The sequence below is a fragment of the Bombina bombina genome, chromosome 1 (genome assembly GCF_027579735.1).
Source record: "Bombina bombina isolate aBomBom1 chromosome 1, aBomBom1.pri, whole genome shotgun sequence".
In the NCBI taxonomy this organism is placed as follows: Eukaryota; Metazoa; Chordata; class Amphibia; order Anura; family Bombinatoridae; genus Bombina; species Bombina bombina.
In genome coordinates, this window is record NC_069499.1 from 584,319,398 (window position 1) to 584,342,269 (window position 22,872).

The 22,872-nt window shown below is 41.2% G+C and overlaps 1 protein-coding gene across 5 annotated transcripts in view; it reads right to left on the bottom strand.

Annotated features, from left to right (window-relative positions):
* Positions 1–22,872, bottom strand: part of MLPH (melanophilin) — a 196,267-nt gene that overhangs the window by 117,336 nt on the left and 56,059 nt on the right. For all 5 annotated transcript variants that reach the window (XM_053698853.1, XM_053698856.1, XM_053698855.1 and 2 more), the window contains one exon: positions 2,228–2,449. In XM_053698853.1, coding sequence (XP_053554828.1) covers positions 2,228–2,449 — 222 coding nt within the window. The remainder of the gene's footprint in view (positions 1–2,227; positions 2,450–22,872) is intronic.

Here is a 22,872-nt window from a genome sequence, read left to right on the forward strand (position 1 = left end):
CTTAAGCAGAAAAGTCTGCTAACTGTTTCCCCCAACTGAAGTTACTTCATCTCAACAGTCCTATGTGGAAACAGCAATCGATTTTAGTTACTGTCTGCTAAAATCATCTTCCTCTTACAAACAGAAATCTTCATCCTTTTCTGTTTCAGAGTAAATAGTACATACCAGCACTATTTTAAAATAACAAACACTTGATAGAAGAATAAAAACTACATTTAAACACCAAAAAACTCTTAACCATCTCCGTGGAGATGTTGCCTGTGCAACGGCAAAGAGAATGACTGGGGTGGGCGGAGCCAAGGAGGGATCATGTGACCAGCTTTGCTGGGACTCTTTGTCATTTCCTGTTGGGGAAGAGAATATCCCACAAGTAAGGATGACGCCGTGGACCGGACACACCAATGTTGGAGAAATATAATTTAAATATATATTTAGCATTTATTTTGGTTGCTTTTGCTATAATACATTGCTTTTGTGTGACAACAGTTTTAAATGTATTTAGGTGTTCAATATGATATAAACTATGCATATAGAAAAATTAATTTAATGTCACCTTAATTAAAATAGAAACTAAACTTCTAACACCCTTTGCCTGCCTTGTCAAAGTTTGTCAAATACCTGTCTTGTCAAACTACACTTACTCTAAAGTCTTATTGCCCTGCAAATTCTGTATGGGTCATGCTGCAACACACACTAAACTTGCAACCAGCATATGTCACACACCCACCTTGTCACCCTGCATGTATCACACACTCACCTTGTCACCCTGCGTGTATCACACACTCACCTTGTCACCCTGCATGTATCACACACTCACCTTGTCAAACTGCATGTATCACAAACACTCAACTTGTCACCCTGCATGTATCACACACCCACCTTGTCATCCTGCGTGTATCATACGCTCACCTTGTCACCCTGCATGTATCACACACTCACCTTGTCACCCTGCATGTATCACACACTCTCCTTGTCACCCTGCGTGTATCACACACTCACCTTGTCACCCTGCATGTATCACACACTCACCTTGTCACTCCGCATGTATCACAAACACACACCTTGTCACCCTGCATGTATCACTCACCCACCCTGTCACTCTGCATGTATCACAAACACTCACCTTGTCACCCTGTGTGCATCACAAACACACACCTTGTCACCCTGCATGTGTCACACACCCACCTTGTCACCCTGCATGTATCAAACACCAACCTTGTCACCCTGCATGTGTCACACACCCACCTTGTCACTCCGCATGTATCACAAACACACACCTTGTCACCCTGCATGTATCACTCACCCACCTTGTCACCCTGCATGTATCACACACTCACCGTGTCACCCTGCATGTATCACACACTCACCTTGTCACTCCGCATGTATCACAAACACACACCTTGTCACCCTGCATGTATCACTCACCCACCTTGTCACTCTGCATGTATCACAAACACTCACCTTGTCACCCTGTGTGTATCACAAACACACACCTTGTCACCCTGCATGTATCACTCACACACCTTGTCACTCTGCATGTATCACAAACACTCACCTTGTCACCCTGCATGTATCACATGCTCACCTTGTCACTCCGCATGTATCACAAACACACACCTTGTCACCCTGCATGTGTCACACACTCACCTTGTCACCCTGCATGTGTCACACACCCACCTTGTCACTCCGCATGTATCACAAACACCCACCTTGTCACCCTGCATGTGTCACACACTCACCTTGTCACCCTGCATGTGTCACACACCCACCTTGTCACACTGCATGTATCACAAACACACACCTTGTCACCCTGCATGTGTCACACACTCACCTTGTCACCCTGCATGTGTCACACACCCACCTTGTCACCCTGCATGTATCAAACACCAACCTTGTCACCCTGCATGTGTCACACACCCACCTTGTCACTCCGCATGTATCACAAACACCCACCTTGTCACCCTACATGTGTCACACACTCACCTTGTCACCCTGCATGTGTCACACACCCACCTTGTCACCCTGCATGTGTCACACACTCACCTTGTCACCCTGCATGTGTCACACACACACCTTGTCACACTGCATGTATCCCAAACACACACCTTGTCACCCTGCATGTGTCACACACTCACCATGTCACCCTGCATGTGTCTCACACACACACTTTGTCACCCTGCATGTATCAAACACCAACCTTGTCACCCTGCATGTGTCACACACCCACCTTGTCACCCTGCATGTGTCACACACCCAGCCCTGCTCCTTCTTGTTGTAGCGGCTGCAGTTCTTACACACATGGAACTGGCAGTCTAAGCAGGGCCGTTTGCTGTTGAGCAGGAACTGGAAGGGCTGCAGGCAGTTAATGCAGTGCGACTGATTTAGGTGCCGCTGGCTGGACAAAAGCTCTCTCTTGCTGCTCTCTTTTTCCACCTTGTGCTTCAGGTCCCTGTTGAAGAGACAGGAGAAAATATGAGTGAGGAGCAGTGATCCCTCTTAGGCCACATTTTGTGAGCGGGCCCAGCAGTGAAACGGTTAATAATATAACCATACCCATCTGTTTGCATTGTGAAGTGTTTGCTAACTGCAGGGTGTGGTTCACTAATGAACTGTTTCACTGCTGGGCCCCTCACAAAATCTGGCATTGGAAGGACCACTGGTGAGGAGTATGAAGTCTGCTCTGGGGATTGGATGGTTAATTCTTCAGACCTGAGACTTTTTGCTCAATGCATATCAGTGAAATGAAACCAGTGATTCTATATGTCTGCATATATAGTAAACATACACATTCAATGTAATAAGCATGGCGTGCCTAATTGTAAAACAGTGGTGTACAGTATCACCCTTCATTTAAAAATGTTTTATGCTTGCAACACCTCAAGGGCCAAATTAACATAATATAATGGTGAAATTGAAAATACTATGACTAATAAAGGTACAGACAATATTAAACAAGGGAACAAAGAGAAATTGATAATGGGAGTAAATTAGAAAGTTGCTTTAAATTGCATGCTCTATCTGAATCATTAAAGGAAAAAAAAGGAAATTTATTCTTACCTGTTAAATTTGTTTCTTTTAAGATACGATGAGTCCATGGATTTCATCCTTACTTGTGGGATATCGCCTCCTGGTCAGCAGGAGGAGGCAAAGAGCACAACAGCAGAGCTGTATATATAGCTCCTCCCTTCCCTCCCACTCCAGTCATTTGACCAAAGTTAGGAAGAGAAAGGAAAAGCCAAGGTGCAGAGGTGACTGAAGTTTAACAAAAATAAAGACCTGTTTCATAAAAACAGGGTGGGCCGTGGACTCATCGTATCTTAAAAGAAACAAATTTTATCAGGTAAGAATAAATTTCCTTTTCTTTTAAAAGATACGATGAGTCAACGGATTTCATTCTAACTTGTGGGATACAATACCAAAGCTATAGTACACGGATGAAAAGGGAGGGACAAGACAGGGAACCTAAACGGAAGGCACCACTGCTTGAAGAACTTTCCTCCCAAAAACAGCCTCAGACGAGGCAAAAGTATCAAATTTGTAAAATTTGGTAAAAGTGTGAAGAGACGACCAAGTTGCAGCTTTTCAAACCTGTTCAACAGAAGCATCATTTTTGAATGCCCATGAGGAAGCCACAGCCCTAGTGAAATAAGCCGTAATTTGTGCAGGAGGCTGCTATCCAGCAGTCTCATATGCAAAACGGATGATACTCTTCAGCCAAAAAGAAAGAGAGGTAGTCATAGCTTTCTGACCCCTACGTTTCCCAGAAAAAAACAACAAACAAGGAAGACGATTGATGAAAATCCTTAGTTGCCTGTAAGTAAAACTTCAAAGCACGGACCACGTCCAAATTATGTAACAGCCGCTCCTTTTTAGAAGAAGGATTAGGACACAAGGAAGGAACAATAATTTCCTGATTAATACTTTTATTTGAAACATCCTTAGGAAGAAAACCGGGTTTGGTTCGTAAAACCACCTTATCCAAATGGAAAATAAGATAAGGGGAATCACATTGTAATGCCGAAAGCTCAGATACTCTTCGAGCAGAAGAAATAGCAACCAAAAATAAAACTTTCCAAAATAATAACTTAATATCTATGGAATGCATAGGTTCAAACGGAACCCCTTGAAGAACTTTAAGAACTAAATTCAAACTCCAAGGAGGAGCAATTGGTATAAATACAGGCTTGATTCTAGTCAGATCCTGACAAAAAGATTGGACATCTGGAACATCAGCCAGACGCTAGTGTAACAAAAAAGGCAAAGCAGAAATCTGTCCTTTTAAGGAACTTGCGAACAACCCTTTCTCCAATCCTTCTTGAAGAAAAGACAAAATCCTGGGAATCCTAACCCTACTCCATGAGTAGCCCTTGAATTCACACCAATAAAGATATTTATGCCATATCTTATGGTAAATTTTCCTAGTAACAGGCTTACATGGTCCCGCTTGAGCGGGCATTAGGGGCTGTGACGCTTGGGGAGAAAGTTGCGGCATACTCTGCATCTCATCCGTAGACTCAAGAAGCATCCACCTTAGGCAAAAAATTTGTCAAAAAAAATTTGGTCTCTATAGTGTAAAGCCCTCTCAATGCAGGAAGGGCAAAAAGGAACAGGAGGTTACTATCAGAATCCATGATAACAGAAAAACAAGCAAAAAATTGGTCTTGTCCCTTTAAATTATATCGTTTCACAATTTATGGCCAAAATGTACAGTGCATAACAGTACAAACAAATATTTGCAGTATATAAGATCCTGACAAAATATTGTGGCTTTTAAAAATAAACCGTCTAACAATCTGTTTAGTTTTTAGTGCGAATCAGCTAGACGATTTCTAACATGTAAACAAGCAGCACCTCGCCTCAACAGCTCTGCTGAGGTGCCTACCTGCCTCACGGTCCACGATCACTCTCAGGCACAAGTCGGGATCGATCCTACAACGCCCAAGACCGCCTGCTTAGCTCGCAACCATGCGGTCGTGGCGTCACTAGCGATAGCTCCTACAGACAGTCGGGGCTTTCCAGAAGTAAATGTACGCTGCGTAGCTATTTTCCAAGCCCCAGCACACCAAAGGAAGCCTCGTGGACGTCACTTAAGCCATCCGAGAAGGAGCGCCGTAACCCTGAATAGCTTTAGCCAGCCGTAACAGACATGTGTTTGTCGCAATTAAAAAGTCTAACAAAGTGCCACAAAAAAAACACACAGCCATGAACCGGAGTCTCCGGTAACATATCCCCAGCGTCTGTCCCCAGTACACATTAGGCAGTGACCTTTAGGGAGCCCTCACAGTAAGAGTCCATTATATAAAATTCAGACTTGTGAAAATATTAAACTATAGTGTTTGTTGACATGCCACATGACAACCCCACACTCTGTTAACCAGGAAAGCCCTTCCCAGAGAGCCTATGTTTTCCACAACAGATAAAAGTACAGCCATTTTTGAGATAGCAAGTGGCCTAGAAAAATACAGACTGCACTTACCTCTATGCTGAGCGACAGCATGACACGTCTCACAGGATCAAGAGGTCTTCTCTCTCCTGTAGGCCTTAGTTAATATCTGCTAAGACCATCATCAGAAGGACAGCACTAATATGGGAGGCGCAGTGAGGGTTAAGTCCCACCAGTTCCCATTGCTTTAAAGCCACCTGTAGCTCTACTCTAGAGGCTGACAAGGAATACGGCTACACCCTATAGTAAAATAGCACTCACTGGTACCATTTTAAAAATAATAAACTCTTGATTGAAGAATCTAAACTAACACATCACTTCACCTCATCCTATCACTAACACAGGCAAAGAGAATGGCTGGAGTGGGAGGGAAGGGAGGAGCTATATATACAGCTCTGCTGTGGTGCTCTTTGCCTCCTCCTGCTGACCAGGAGACGATATCCCACAAGTAAGGATGAAATCCGTGGACTCATCGTATCTTTTAAAAGAAATTGGGTTTAGTATCCCTTTAAGTAGAATTGCTTTAAACCCTTATAGACACTAAATAAGCTCAGTCTTTTTGGGGATATTTCAGTTGGTCAGTGAGATAGAAAAGCATGGTGGCTAACTCACTCGTTCAATATTGATGATAAAAGCGACATTCAAACACATTAGTCTTCAAAATGTAAATACACTTTAATTATTGTTTAAATATGTTTTGCAATACAAATGTTAGCAAAATGCTTTAAATAATCTATTGCTGTATTAGTGGTATGTTCTACTGTGTACTAGTCATTTGTATGCATACAGAAGCATACTGCATTATGGGTGTGCATCATATCTACAGCTATTTGAGCATATGCAGTGATGGGGAAACATAGGGCATGCTCCTAATAAATGTGCACTGCTGAAATATTAATAATCAAAACTGGAAATGATTTAACGTCATTGTGCTTTCAACCAATAATCCTTTAGAGAATGTCATTTTAAGACTATCGACACTGAAGTACTATGTGTTTAACTCCTGCAATGGGGTTAAACACACAGTAGAAATACCGCTTGGGACTTGTCTGGGTGCACTGTGCTTAATGTTATAATAAATATTGCATTAAAAGTAACAGTAATTGATAGCAATCATAAATTAATTTTCTAATAATTATTTTTGGTTATCAAGTTGAATAGCTATTTTTAACTTTTTATTAACTCCTTAACCCAAAATGACGTATATATACATACGTCATGCGGTATGAAGCCCATAGTACTGCATAACGTGTATATATGTCGCAATTTCAGAAAGCATACGCTTTCGGCATTTATCATTGCACTAGCAGTTGTGGTGAATTGCTTGTGCAATGCCGCCCCCTACAGATTTTGGGGTGTCAATCAATACGATCGGGCGGATTGATGTCCGCAGCCTCAGAGGCAGCGGACGAGTTAAGAAGCAGCAGTCTTATGATCGCTGCTTCCTAACTCCTGTTTCCGGCGAGCCTGAAGGCTCGTGCGCAAACAGGTACATTAGGCACAATACGGGCCATGATAAATCGGCCCCAGTGAATTACCCGAAGTTAGACCTCTGGTTAATTCAAAAAATGTCCCCCATTTTCCCCAAAATAAAGTATACATATCATTTAGAAAATAAAAAAATATGAGCATCTTTTTTTAATTAAATATAACTGCACAAACCAGTTATAAGGGGTTAAAGTGAGCGGATGTGGGGGTGTTAAAAAAACAACGGCACTGAGTGCCTTTACATTGCAGTCTATGGGAACTGTGTACCAAACTTGAAATATATACGTATATGCTTATATACATACATTTGTTAGGGCTGCAGGATTAATCGTGGATGCGTTTTTAAACCGCAATTAATCACCGTGATTTTTAGCCCCGCCCCATTTGACGTCACCTATGATGTACAGGAGGGCCGTCAACTTGCCGTGCTCGCCTTGCAACATTGAGCCGACTTACCAGGGAGCGCTGTGGCTGATGCGGATTACAGGGAGGGGGGCCGACTTAACGGGGTGCGCTGTGGCTGATGCGGGTTACAGGGAGGGGGGCCGACTTACCGGGGAGTGCTGTGGCTGATGCGGGTTACAGGGAGGGGGGTGCGATTGGACTTATGTGGGATGGGGACTGATGGTGGTTACAGGCGGTGCTTATGATGTTAAAGGGGGTGCTTATTGGGGGGTTACAGTGGAAGCTGATGGGACTTAAGTAGGTTACAGAGGGGGGCTTATAGGGGGTGCGGGTTACAGTGGGAGCTGATGGGGCATATGTAGGTTACAGAGGGGGGCTTATGGGGGTTACAGGGGGTGAGGGGTTACAATGGGAGCTGATGGGGCTTATGTAGGTTACAAAGGGGGTGTTATGGGGGTTACAGGGTGTACAAAGTATGCCGGTGACGTCACTATGGAGCACTACGGGTCCTCAGGGAGTACAAAGTAAGCCTCAACGCGTTTCAACCACCAACGTGCGGTCTTTCTCAAGAGGTGAAATGTACACTACAGTTTTGTCTTAAGGACTAATATTTACCTCATCTGCTTATGGACGATTCATCCTGGTCATTGAAGTTTTGTAACAAACGCCCTATTAAATATTTTACACTGTAAGTGCAATATTATAGTGTGGTGTGTTTGTTTTATCAATCCACACTTGAGTCTGTTTGCGCTTTGTGTTTTTCTATAGAATTTGGAAGCCCTAATATATGTGTTAATATATATGTATATATTCATATACAAATATATTTAAACTTTGCTGCCCCTTTGCGGTGCTAGGTTCTCTGCCGTGACTATCAGCATGACAACGAGGCTCCCATTGAAGCCTATGGAAGCATGCTCTCGTGAGCACAAAGCTTCTATGCAATGCGAACGCTAGGTCGCGTTCACATTGCGCTTAACCTCTAATACCAGCGCACATTTGCGTGCGCTGGTATTATGAGTGGAGTGCAAATATCGCGCTCGTGAAATCGCAATTTTGCACTCCACTTGTAATCTAGGACTACATTTTTATTCTGATATTAGTGGACAAACCTAGACATAGAATATATACATATATTACTTTTAACTATCTAAATACAGAAATACCCCGCTTTAGAGCGATTCGCTAATACAACGCTAATGCAAAGCTGAAGGCCAACCTCCACGGATTTTGAAACTGTACTGTACTTATCACAAGACTGCAAGAAAGGCGCCATTTTGTTATACGCAGTTTGGTCTGTTTACAGCATTGCAGTGCCCTCTTTGTCTCAGTGTTGTAGTCTGGCAAAATTTACTACAGTAATTGGCACACTTTTGCAGGTACAGTTCAGTTTTTATTGAACACTAATTAAATACTGTACTGTACTGTGCTAGCGTAGCGTTAAACTAAACTTAGCATTAGTGCACACCTAATATATGTTAGTTCAAATGTTTTCAAGTTCTTAAAAACAGTGGGAAGTGAAAGTTCCACTTTAAGGCGGTTTTTGCTTTACAGTAGCGCTCTGGTCCCTAACCTGTTGTATTAGCGGGGTCAAATGACAAGCCCACATGGATTGAAATGGAAGCTAAAAAAGTAATGTTTAAAAAACGGTGGCTTTCCATTGGTCTTGAAAACTGTTGGTGATTTGTTTTAATATGAAGTACAGTATATCACAAGTACTCACAGAGGACTTTTAAATAAAATGAGACTAAATCAATATATTTCTTCCAATGTTTATGACTAGAAGAACGACTATGCTGTCAGCTTGTGGAAGAAATCTTTATTGGTCGGAGGTGTGTTTTTTCCTGGGAATTGTGTGTTTAAAGGAAGTATTTGCTATATATGTTCTTAACCTTATGAAAGGTCATGTTTAGATCTAATGTTGATACAGTTCACATGAGTTTTATGACATGCTAACATTATTACAAAAAATAAATAATTATTTATTGATTACGAACAAATCTTTATACACTTTAAACTTAGGATAGTATAATTACATAGGAAAGTATAATTAAAGCTATATGTATTAACTTCTGTATATTATTCATAATAATAGTTTAAAAAGTACCATAAATCCAAAAAATATTTTAATTCCTTTCCTACTGATCCATTTACTTATGAAGCAGTTTTAGTCATTTTTACTTATCACATTTAAAGGGACAGTCAAGTCCAAAAAAACTTTCATGTTTCAAATAGGGCATGTAATTTTAAACAACTTTCCAGTATACTTTTATTACCAATTTTGCTTTGTTCTCTTGGTATTCTTAGTTGAAAGCTAAACCTAGGCGGTTCATATGCTAATTTCTTAAACCTTGAAGGCCGCCTCTAATCTAAATGCATTTTGGATAGCTTTTCACCACTATATGGCATTAGTTCACGTGTTTCATATAGATAACATTGAGCTCATGCACTTAAATTTACCATGGAGACAGCTCTAATTGGCTAAAATGCAAGTCTGTCAAAAGAACTGAAATAAGGGGGCAGTCTGCTGAGGCTTAGATACAAAGTAATTACAGAGATAAAACGTGTATAATTATAACTGTGTTGGTTATGCAAAACTGGGGAATTGGTAATTAAGGGATTATCTATCTTTTAAAACAACACAAACTCTGGTGTTGACTGTCCATTTAAACATAAATCTCAATGCATTTTGTGTGAATTACCAACACAAATCATATGTCGTTTTTATCAGTCAACCAATTGCTTTTAGAAAATAACTTTAGTTAGAAGATATGGGAAAAAGCCAACATTCAAGTTTTTTGTAACATACATAGTAAACAACTGAATGCAAGTAATTAATTCCAAATACACACACTGTATGATTTTTTAGAAGGTAAATACATTTATTAATTTTATTATCGCTTTGCTATTTATGCAGAAAATGAGTATAAATAAAACGCCAAGTTCAGAACTGTACTTTTTTTCTTTTATGATTTTAAACAACTTTCCATTTACTTCTATTATTTAATTTGTTTTGTTCTCTTGGTAGACTCAGGAGCTGCTGATTGGTGGATGCATATATATGCCTCATGTTATTGGCTCACCCAATAAATTCAGCTAGCTCCCAGTAGTGCATTGCTGCTTCTTCAACAATGGATACCAAGAGAATTAAGCAAATTGCGTAATAGAAGTAAATCGGAAAGTTGTTTAAAATAGTATGATCTATCTGAATTATAAAAGAAAAATGTTGGGTTTCATGACCCATTGTGTGGCACTCTGCTATTGTACTGCACAAGAAATATAAACGTTGGAGCTTCAGGAAGCTCCAGCAATCTCGGCTGTTAAGTTACAGCCAAGAGCTGGAGTTCCTGAACTCCAGGCATCTGCCAGCATATGGAACCATAGCACGATTGGTGCTCCGGTTCCATATGAAGGCAGATGCCAGATCGTTACAGATGATCGTTACAGACTGTGTGTGTTACTGTCTGTAACAATCATCTGCTGGTGCGGGAAGTGCAGGTGGGTGGTCCGGGAGTGAGTGGGATGGCCCTAGAAAAAAAAAAAGGACAGGGAGGGATGGAGAGCTACACTACAGAAACAAAAGTGGGGTGGGGGGTGGATCCCAAACTAACGATCGTGGGAAGGGAGGGACCACTACACTACAGAAACTTAAATAAACAAACAAAAAAATAAAAACATTATTTATTAAAAAAAGTGTTTTATAGATACTGGCAGATAGTTAGAGGGGGGTTTGAGAGCTGTTTGGGAGGGTTCAGGGAGGCTGGAGGGTAAGGGGGGATCCTACACTGCAGAAAATATAAAATCAAAATTTGGGGGAGGGATCAGGGGGTGAGAAGTGTCAGGTGGGAGGGGAATTTCTACACTAAAGCTAAAATTAACCTTACAAGATACCTGATTAACACCTTCACTGCCAAGAATATCAGACGTGTGATGCGCAGCTGCAATTAGCAGCCTTCTAATTACCAAAAGGCAATGGTAAAGCCATGCATGTCTGCTATATCTAAACAAAGGGGATCCACGAGAATCTTTTATAACTATTTGTTGTGTCATGATTGCACAAGTGGTATGTAAATAATTTCAGTGAGAAATCCAAAGTTTGTGAAAAAGTTAACATTTTTTTGGTGGTGAATTGGTGGCTAGATCAATCCCTTGGGTTGGGTTGTCTGTGTAAATGCTTAACAAAAATGTATAGTTTTGACAGTTAAGTAAAAACCAAGGCTCTATTTCTGTTGAAATAGAGTGATAGCAGCGACACCCCTGTAATGAAGGGGTTAATATACTTTTATTGTGAGTGGGGTGATAAGAGTTTCTGTAGAATCAGGGCATCAGAGGTGATTGGCCACTATATGTACCCCTACGTCTTACTAAACACCACTATTATGTCTATTTGAGTAAGGCATTCAACATACTGATCACCTGCACATTAATGGGACATGCGGCCCCACATTTAAAAGAGGGAAATATCTGCTGTCAAATTTCGGGTTAAAGGGAGTATGAGATTGTAATACAAAATGTTTTATTATGTGTGGTTAAATAACTTTCATTATTTATTTTGTTTCCTTTTCCTGTAATTTAACTCTGAAATTTGTTGTTTTTCTAAATGCCACTGGGTTTCTACAGGTAATGTGTGCTGTCATGTTTTTACTTAAAGTGATGGTAAACTTGATCGTTATTGAACTTATCAGTGTAACTATGATATAAATCTAACCTCACTTTCATTCATGATTTTTTTTCCTTCTAAATAAAAGTGTTCTTACTGCTAATCGCTCCGATTTACTCCTACCGCTCCTCCTCCTGGCACGGATCTACACTTTTTTTTTATTCAGTGATGTTTCTTCATTCTGCTAATTGATATCCTGGCCTTTAGGTGGCCAACTCCTTACACAGCAAGCCCCTCGGATCAATTGCGCATGCCTTTCTTTTTTCCTACGGATCCCTGACTCCGCCGCCTAAAGGTCAGAAAATGAATTAGCCGGATGAAGAAACGTCACTGAATAAAAAAATGGCACTGGGAGGAGGAGCAGTAGGAGTGAATCGAAGTGATTAGCAGTAAAAACACTTTTATTCAGAAGAAGAAAAAAAATTCATGAATGAAAGTGGGGTTGGATTTATATCATAATATGTTCAAAATGATCAAGTTTACCATCACTTTAAGTTGACACTTATCTATCTTTCCTGCAGACGGGACAGATATAAAACAGGCAATAAAAGAGAATGTTTAAACAAGGCTGTGTAAAGCATAGGATAATCTAAAAGGGATTACACACACTTCAGTTTGCACAAACAGAGATACATAGAAAAGTAGTTCAAACATGGCGGCATCCATTACATTATAAAAATTAAAGTACTTTATAAAAACTAAGGGGCCGATTTATCAAGCTCCATATGGAGCTTGATGCCCCTGTTTTCGCGTGAGCCTTCTGGCACGCTGGAAACAGCAGTTATGAAGCAGCGGTCCAAACACCGCTGCTCTATAACTTGTCCGCCTGCTCTGAGGACGCGGACAGAAATCAACCCGATCAAATACGTATCATGTCCGCTCGCACTATGATAAATCTACACCTTTACACTTATGTTTGCAATATTTAAACAACTAATATAACTATAAGAATACATCTAGGCTAAGGCTAATGTTTGCTTTGAATACATCACCATGTCTAGCATGTATTTACTTTTTAACATCCCTTTAATTTCCCTTTAAATTCCCTTTGAATTAATCAGAGGAGGGAAACCCCTCCATCTCCCTAATTGTCATAACAGGCATTTGTCAAATAGAGTGATTTCTGTTCCTGCTACAGTAAGGTATGCTGTACCATTAAAGGATTCCAAAACGTTCTAATTTTTTGCACCAACAGACCACAAATATGAAATTTTGCATGTATAAATATTATAAAAACATAATTTATGCTTACCTGATAAATTCCTTTCTCCTGTAGTGTGGTCAGTCCACGGGTCATCATTACTTCTGGGATATTAACTCCTCCCCAACAGGAAGTGCAAGAGGATCACCCAAACAGAGCTGCTATATAGCTCCTCCCCTCTACGTCACACCCAGTCATTCGACCAAGAACCAAACGAGAAAGGAGAACTATAGGGTGCAGTGGTGACTGGAGTATAATTTAAAAATTTAGACCTGCCATAAAAAACAGGGCGGGCCGTGGACTGACCACACTACAGGAGAAAGGAATTTATCAGGTAAGCATAAATTATGTTTTCTCCTGTTAAGTGTGGTCAGTCCACGGGTCATCATTACTTCTGGGATACCAATACCAAAGCAAAAGTACACGGATGACGGGAGGGACAGGCAGGATCTTTATACGGAAGGAACCACTGCCTGAAGTACCTTTCTCCCAAAAACAGCCTCCGAAGAAGCAAAAGTGTCAAATTTGTAAAATTTGGAAAAAGTATGAAGAGAAGACCAAGTTGCAGCCTTGCAAATCTGTTCAACAGAGGCCTCATTCTTAAAGGCCCAAGTGGAAGCCACAGCTCTAGTGGAATGAGCTGTAATTCTTTCAGGAGGCTGCTGTCCAGCAGTCTCATAGGCTAAACGTATTATGCTACGAAGCCAAAAAGAGAGAGAGGTAGCAGAAGCTTTTTGACCTCTCCTCTGTCCAGAATAAACGACAAACAGGGAAGAAGTTTGGCGAAAATCTTTAGTTGCCTGTAAATAAAATTTCAGGGCACGGACTACATCTAGATTGTGCAGAAGTCGTTCCTTCTTTGAAGAAGGATTCGGACACAATGATGGCACAACAATCTCTTGATTAATATTTGTGTTAGTGACAACCTTAGGTAAGAACCCAGGTTTAGTACGCAGAACAACCTTATCTGAATGAAAAATCAGATACGGAGAATCACAATGTAAGGCTGATAACTCAGAGACTCTACGAGCCGAGGAAATAGCCATTAAAAAAAGAACTTTCCAAGATAACAGCTAGATATCAATGGAATGAAGGGGTTCAAACGGAACACCCTGTAAAACGTTAAGAACTAAATTTAAGCTCCATGGTGGAGCAACAGTTTTAAACACAGGCTTAATCCTGGCCAAAGCCTGACAAAAAGCCTGAACGTCTGGAACTTCTGACAGACGCTTGTGTAAAAGAATGGACAGAGCTGAGATCTGTCCCTTTAAGGAACTAGCAGATAAACCCTTTTCTAAACCTTCTTGTAGAAAAGACAATATCCTAGGAATCCTAACTTTACTCCATGAGTAACTCTTGGATTCGCACCAATGTAAGTATTTACGCCATATTTTATGGTAAATCTTTCTGGTAACAGGCTTCCTAGCCTGTATTAAGGTATCAATAACTGACTCCGAAAAACCACGCTTTGATAAAATCAAGCGTTCAATTTCCAGGCAGTCAGCTTCAGAGAAATTAGATTTTGATGTTTGAAAGGACCCTGAATTAGAAGGTCCTGTCTCAGAGGCAGAGACCAAGGTGGACAGGATGACATGTCCACTAGATCTGCATACCAGGTCCTGCGTGGCCACGCAGGCACTATTAGAATCACCGATGCTCTCTCCTGTTTGATCCTGGCAATCAATCGAGGAAGCATCGGAAAGGGTGGAAACACATAAGCCATCCCGAAGGTCCAAGGTGCTGTCAAAGCATCTACCAGGACCGCTCCCGGGTCCCTGGACCTGGACCCGTAACAAGGAAGCTTGGCGTTCTGGCGAGACGCCATGAGATCTATCTCTGGTTTGCCCCAAAGTCGAAGTATTTGGGCAAAGACCTCCGGATGAAGTTCCCACTCCCCCGGATGAAAAGTCTGACGACTTAGGAAATCCGCCTCCCAGTTCTCCACTCCAGGAATGTGGATCGCTGACAGGTGGCAAGAGTGAGACTCTGCCCAGCGAATTATCTTTGATACTTCCATCATCGCTAGGGAGCTTCTTGTCCCTCCTTGATGGTTGATGTAAGCTACAGTCATGATGTTGTCCGACTAAAACCTGATGAACCCCCGAGTTGTTAACTGAGGCCAAGCCAGAAGGGCATTGAGAACTGCTCTCAATTCCAGAATGTTTATTGGAAGGAGACTCTCCTCCTGAGTCCATGATCCCTGAGCCTTCAGGGAATTCCAGACAGCGCCCCAACCTAGTAGGCTGGCGTCTGTTGTTACAATTGTCCAATCTGGTCTGCTGAATGGCATCCCCCTGGACAGATGTGGCCGAGAAAGCCACCATAGAAGAGAATTTCTGGTCTCTTGATCCAGATTCAGAGTAGGGGACAAATCTGAGTAATCCCCATTCCACTGACTTAGCATGCATAATTGCAGCGGTCTGAGATGTAGGCGTGCAAAGGGTACTATGTCCATTGTCGCTACCATTAAGCCGATTACCTCCATGCATTGAGCCACTGACGGGTGTTGAATGGAATGAAGGACACGGCAAGCATTTTGAAGCTTTGTTAACCTGTCTTCTGTCAGGTAAATCTTCATTTCTACAGAGTCTATAAGAGTCCCCAAGAAGGGAACCCTTGTGAGTGGTAAGAGAGAACTCTTCTCTACATTCACCTTCCACCCATGCGACCTTAGAAATGCCAGTACTAACTCTGTATGAGACCTGGCAGTTTGAAAGCTTGACGCTTGTATCAGAATGTCGTCTAGGTACGGAGCCACCGAAATTCCTCGTGGCCTTAGCACCGCCAGAAGAGAGCCCAGAACCTTTGTGAAGATTCTTGGAGCCGTAGCCAACCCGAATGGAAGAGCTACAAACTGGTAATGCCTGTCTAGGAAGGCAAACCTTAGATACCGGTAATGATCTTTGTGAATCGGTATATGAAGGTAGGCATCCTTTAAATCCACTGTGGTCATGTACTGACCCTTTTGGATCATGGGTAAGATTGTCCGAATAGTTTCCATTTTGAACGATGGAACTCTTAGGAATTTGTTTAGGATCTTTAAATCCAAGATTGGTCTGAAGGTTCCTTCTTTCTTGGGAACCACAAACAGATTTGAGTAAAACCCTTGTCCGTGTTCCGACCGCGGAACCGGATGGATCACTCCCATTAGTAAAAGATCTTGTACACAGCGTAGAAACGCCTCTTTCTTTATCTGGTTTGTTGACAACCTTGAAAGATGAAATCTCCCTTTTGGGGGAGAGGCTTTGAAGTCCAGAAGATATCCCTGAGATATGATCTCTAACGCCCAGGGATCCTGGACATCTCTTGCCCAAGCCTGGGCGAAGAGAGAGAGTCTGCCCCCCACTAGATCCGTTCCCGGATCGGGGGCCCTCACTTCATGCTGTCTTAGGGGCAGCAGCAGGTTTTCTGGCCTGCTTGCCCTTGTTCCAGGACTGGTTAGGTTTCCAGCCTTGTCTGTATCGAGCAACAGCTCCTTCCTGTTTTGGTGCAGAGGAAGTTGATGCTGCTCCTGCCTTGAAGTTACGAAAGGCACGAAAATTAGACTGTCTAGCCCTAGGTTTGGCTCTGTCTTGAGGCAGGGCATGGCCTTTACCTCCTGTAATGTCAGCGATAATTTCCTTCAAACCGGGCCCGAATAAGGTCTGCCCTTTGAAAGGTATGTTAAGTAATTTAGATTTAGAAGTAACATCAGCTGACCAGGATTTTAGCCACAGCGCTCTGCGTGCCTGAATGGCGAATCCGGAATTCTTAGCCGTAAGTTTAGTTAAGTGTACTACGGCATCAGAAATAAATGAATTAGCTAGCTTAAGGGTTTTAAGCTTGTGTATAATCTCATCCAATGGAGCTAATTCAAGGGTCTCTTCCAGAGACTCAAACCAAAATGCTGCTGCAGCCGTGACAGGCGCAATGCATGCAAGGGGTTGCAATATAAAACCTTGTTGAACAAACATTTTCTTAAGGTAACCCTCTAATTTTTTATCCATTGGATCTGAAAAGGCGCAGCTATCCTCCACCGGGATAGTGGTTCGCTTAGCTAAAGTAGAAACTGCTCCCTCCACCTTAGGGACCGTTTGCCATAAGTCCCGTGTGGTGGTGTCTATTGGAAACATCTTTCTGAATATAGGAGGGGGTGAGAAAGGCACACCGGGTCTATCCCACTCCTTAGTAACAATTTCAGTAAGTCTCTTAGGTATTGGAAAAACGTCAGTACTCGACGGTACCGCAAAATATTTATCCAACCTACACATTTTCTCTGGTATTGCAACTGTGTTACAATCATTCAGAGCCGCTAAGACCTCCCCTAGTAATACACGGAGGTTTTCCAGCTTAAACTTAAAATTTGAAATGTCTGAATCCAGTTTATTTGGATCAGATCCGTCACCTGCAGAATGAAGCTCTCCGTCCTCATGTTCTGCAAATTGTGACGCAGTATCTGACATGGCCCTAATATTGTCAGCGCACTCTGTTCTCACCCCAGAGTGATCTCGCTTACCTCTAAGTTCTGGTAATTTAGACAAAACTTCAGTCATAACATTAGCCATGTCCTGTAGTGTGATTTGTAATGGCCGCCCTGAAGTACTTGGCGTTACAATATCACGCACCTCCCGAGCGGGAGATGCAGGTACTGACACGTGAGGCAAGTTAGTCGGCATAACTTCCCCCTCGTTGTTTGGTGAATGATGTTCAATTTGTACAGAATGACTTTTATTCAAAGTAGCATCAATGCAATTAGTACATAAATTTCTATTGGGCTCCACCTTGGCTTTTGCACATATAGCACAGAGATATTCCTCTGAGTCAGACATGTTTAACAAACTAGCAATTAAACTAGCAAGCTTGGAAATACTTTTCACTCAAATTACAAGTAATATGAAAAATTATAACAATCAGATTTTTCCCAGTAAAAGCATAAATTTAGCAAAGGATTGCCCCCATTAGCAATGGATAACTAACCCTTAATAGCAGAGAAACAAATATAAACGTTTTTTATCACAGTCAAAGCACAATCTCACAGGTCTGCTGTGAGTGATTACCTCCCTCAAAATAATTTTTGAAGACCCTTGAGCTCTGTAGAGACGATCCGGATCATGCAGGAAGAGAAAAAGACTTTTGACTGAATTTCTGATGCGTAGCAAAAGCGCCAAAATAGGCCCCTCACCCTCACCCACAGCAGTGAGGGAAGCTCAGTAAACTGTCTCAAATTAAAATAAACGACAGCCAAGTGGAAAAACAGTGCCCAAAAACAATTTTTCACCCAGTACCTCAGATATTTAAACAATTTAGCATGCCAGCAAAAACGTTTAAAATTAAATATCATGAAATGTCATTAAACAGCCTGTTGCTAGACGATCCCACTGCAAGTAAGGCTAAAGATTATATGCATATAGTATTACCCAGAGAAGTGCCATTCCCCAGAATACTGAAGTGTACACATATATACATAAACAGCCTGATACCAGTTACTACTACTGCATTTAAGGCTGAACTTACATTATATTGGTATTGGCAGTATTTTCTCAGTCAATTCCATTCCTCAGAAAATAATATACTGCAACATACCTCTTTGCAGGTGAACCTGCCCGCTGTCCCCTGATCTGAAGTTTACCTCACTCCTCAGAATGGCCGAGAACAGCAAAATGAATTTTAGCTACGCCGGCTAAAATCATCCAAAAACTCAGGTAGATTCTTCTTCAAATTCTACCTGAGAAGGAACAACACACTCCGGTGCTGTTTCAAAATAACAAACTTTTGATTGAAGATATAAAAACTAAGTATAATCACCACAGTCCTCTCACACATCCTATCTATTAGTTGGGTGCAAGAGAATGACTGGGTGTGACGTAGAGGGGAGGAGCTATATAGCAGCTCTGTTTGGGTGATCCTCTTGCACTTCCTGTTGGGGAGGAGTTAATATCCCAGAAGTAATGATGACCCGTGGACTGACCACACTTAACAGGAGAAATACCTATTTGCTGCTTGTAACTAAACTTCTAAACTTGAGAATAATTAATTTTTATTTTCGGGTATTACGTTACATCATACAACCCTCAAATATGGGGGGCGCGCGATCCGACGAACTTACCAATAGAAATTTAAATTGTTGCATCTCATTATTTAGAGTTCTTCTGACCATGCGCATATCGATTTGTCTACCCACGCATGTGCATATGCGTACAATGACTCCTCATTTACCCATACAATTTACCCATAGATTATACTGGTCTGCATGTTTTCCTACGGTGACGTCTGTTATGACGAGAAGGTTAAATTGCGCATGTGCATAGCAAAGAAAATCCGCCATCTTGATAACTAGAGTTATCAATATGGATTGGAGGATTAAAAGTTATTACTGGTCGGTGGGTTCGGAAATCAATAAAAATGCATAACTAAAAAACAGTTACTATATGAAGCGCTATTGTAATTACAAAATGCACATATTTATAATGATCTGGCTATTGGAGGTCAATTGTTTTGTGGGTTTTGTGTCCCTTTAAGGAGGCTTAGAAGATCAATTATGTTTTAATACAGTAGTCCTTATAATCTCTGTTTGCAGCATGATTTTGCTTGTGGATTGTGTGTTAGCTACTCCTTACTCTGGCAATTTATTATTTAGATTTTCTGGGTTGAGTTGACTTCCCCTGACTCTCTTTTGTTATATTCTTTGGATTAACTTTTGTTAACTGACTTTGGCTTCCTTTTTAGATTCTGCAATCATTAAGGTTACCAATGACCTACTTACAGAAAAATTGAAAGGCCACTTCTCTCTGCTAATCCTCCTCGATCTGCCTGCAGCTTTTGATACTGTTGACTGCCATCTTTTGCTCCAAACCTTCCAATCCTTTGGCATTTGCTACACGGCCCTCTTCCTACCTGTCTAACCGTAATTTTTAGTGTAGCCTTCTCTGGTGCCTCCTCTATCCCTTTCCACTTTCTGTTGGGGTACCACAAGGCTCTGTCCTTGGGCCCCTTCTCTTCTCAATCTATACATCATCATTAGGTTCCTTATAAAGTCCCACGGGTTTCAATTTGTATACTGATGACACCCAAATCTCCAAATCACCATTTCCTCACACAAGATAGAACTAAAATTTGAATCCACTCTCTCATTCTTTACCACCTTGATTACTGCAACTCCATCCTCTCTGGTCTCCCTAACTGCCATCTAGCTCCTTTACAATCCAAAATAAATGTCACTGCCAGGCTTGACTTCCTTAAACGTCTCTTCTGCTGCACCTCTCTGCCAATCCCTTCACTGGCTTCCTCTAGACTCCAGAATTAAACACAAAAATAATAATAACATTATCTATGGGTGTTATTTTTTTTGCAGTTTGCGCGCTCCATCGAAGTCTATGGGAGAATACGTTAACGTGGTCGCGATATTCGAAGTTCCCCTTTTTGAGCGCGTTAGGTTTTCGCTCTCACGCTGTTTACTTTCAACTCATAATACGAGTGCAACCGGACGCGTGAAAAAAGCCTCTATCTAGCAAAGTTAATGCACAAGCGGAAACACTAAATAGAGCTTCACTCGTAATCTAGCCCTAAAGCTTTAATATACCCACTGATAGCTTTTAATTACCTCTCACAATGGCCCCCATTCAAATTCATCAGAATTTCTATGCATCATGCTCCACATAGCTTCTTGTGGTTATACCATGTGGCAGCTTGCAAATACACCATAACAAATCATTTATCCCCATGACAGCATTTATCCCTGACATTTATCCCTGACATTTATCCCTGACACGCTTCAGCTAGCAAACTGACAGTGTGTAGTTAGCTGCCCAAGAACATACAAGTAACCCTAGCAGTACTAGTTATCCTTCCAAACAGCATCTTATTAGCTTTCATCAGCAGCTACACCCCATAACATCCAGTTTTCTCCCTCATCAACTTGAACAATTTCCCTGGCTTTATACAGCTACCTGTCTCTGCCAACAAAGTCTAACCATGACAGCATTAAATCTAGGATACAAAAATAGAAGTAAGGCGGTATATGATTACGGCAAACATGGATGCCGAAATGCTTCAGACCTGTTAGCTATACGCTTTGATTTTATCATATCTGAGCATTATTATATTTTATTTATGTTTCAATAATGATGTTTTTCTATTTTTATTTATACCGCCCTACTTCTATTTTTGTATCCTGACTTCTTACGGGTTTGAGGTGCCCGTTTACCTGCCTATGAAAGCGTTTGTAGTTTGGTGTGGAAAGCAAGGTGCGCGGTCTGCTTTTATGTGCATATAGTGTCTGGCTGTAGAGCGAATAGTGAACATAAGTTTATCTGAGAGTGTGGATTTGTATCTGGATGCCAACTATTATATATATATGGTTCAACTATTGAAAGAGGACATTTGTGCTTTATCATTTTTCTTAGCATTAAATCTACTCACAGAACTCTGCCCCATGACAATATTTTGTTATCACCCCTATAGTATATATTTTCCCCCTGACTGTATACATTAACCCCCTGACAGATAGTATACATCCTCCCCATGACTAATAGAATACATTTAGCCGTTTGACAGACAGTATACATCTACCCCTGACAATAATATATATTTTATCTCCCCTGATAGTATACATTCTAACAGAGAGTATACAGTTACCCCCTCCCGACAGATAGTATATATTTATCTCCCCTGATAGTATACAATTCCCTCTTAACAGAAAATATAGATTTATCCTCCTGACAGATAGTATACATTTATTTTTCCAACAGATAGTATACATTTCTCCAACATTGGTGTGTCCGGTCCACGGCGTCATCCTTACTTGTGGGATATTCTCTTCCCCAACAGGAAATGGCAAAGAGTCCCAGCAAAGCTGGTCACATGATCCCTCCTAGGCTCCGCCCACCTCAGTCATTCTCTTTGCCGTTGCACAGGCAACATCTCCACAGAGATGGTTAAGAGTTTTTTGGTGTTTAAATGTAGTTTTATTCTTCTATCAAGTGTTTGTTATTTTAAAATAGTGATGGTATGTACTATTTACTCTGAAACAGAAAAGGATGAAGATTTCTGTTTGTAAGAGGAAGATGATTTTAGCAGACAGTAACTAAAATCGATTGCTGTTTCCACACAGGACTGTTGAGATGAAGTAACTTCAGTTGGGGGAAACAGTTAGCAGTCTTTTCTGCTTAAGGTATGACTAGCCATATTTCTAACAAGACCATGTAATGCTGGAAGGCTGTCATTTCCCCTCATGGGGACCGGTAAGCCATTTTCTTAGTTAAACATAAAAGAATAAAGGGCTTCAAAAAGGGCTTAAAAACTGGTAGACATTTTTCTGGGCTAAAACAATTGCTTTACTAGGCATATTATGCAGATTCTAACTAATTATTGGTATTATAATCTTGGGGAACGTTTAGAAAAACGGCAGGCACTGTGTTGGACACCTTTTTCAGATGGGGGCCTTTCTAGTTATAGACAGAGCCTCATTCTGGGACTGTATAGGGGTTAAATGTAAGGGTTAAAGCTCTGAAATATGGTGTGCAATACGTTTAATGCTTTAAGACACTGTGGTGAAAGTTTGGTGAATTTTGAACAATTCCTTCATACTTTTTCACATATTCAGTAATAAAGTGTTTTCAGTTTGAAATTTAAAGTGACAGTAACGGTTTTATTTTAAAACGTTTTTTGTGCTTTGTTGACAAGTTTAAGCCTGTTTAA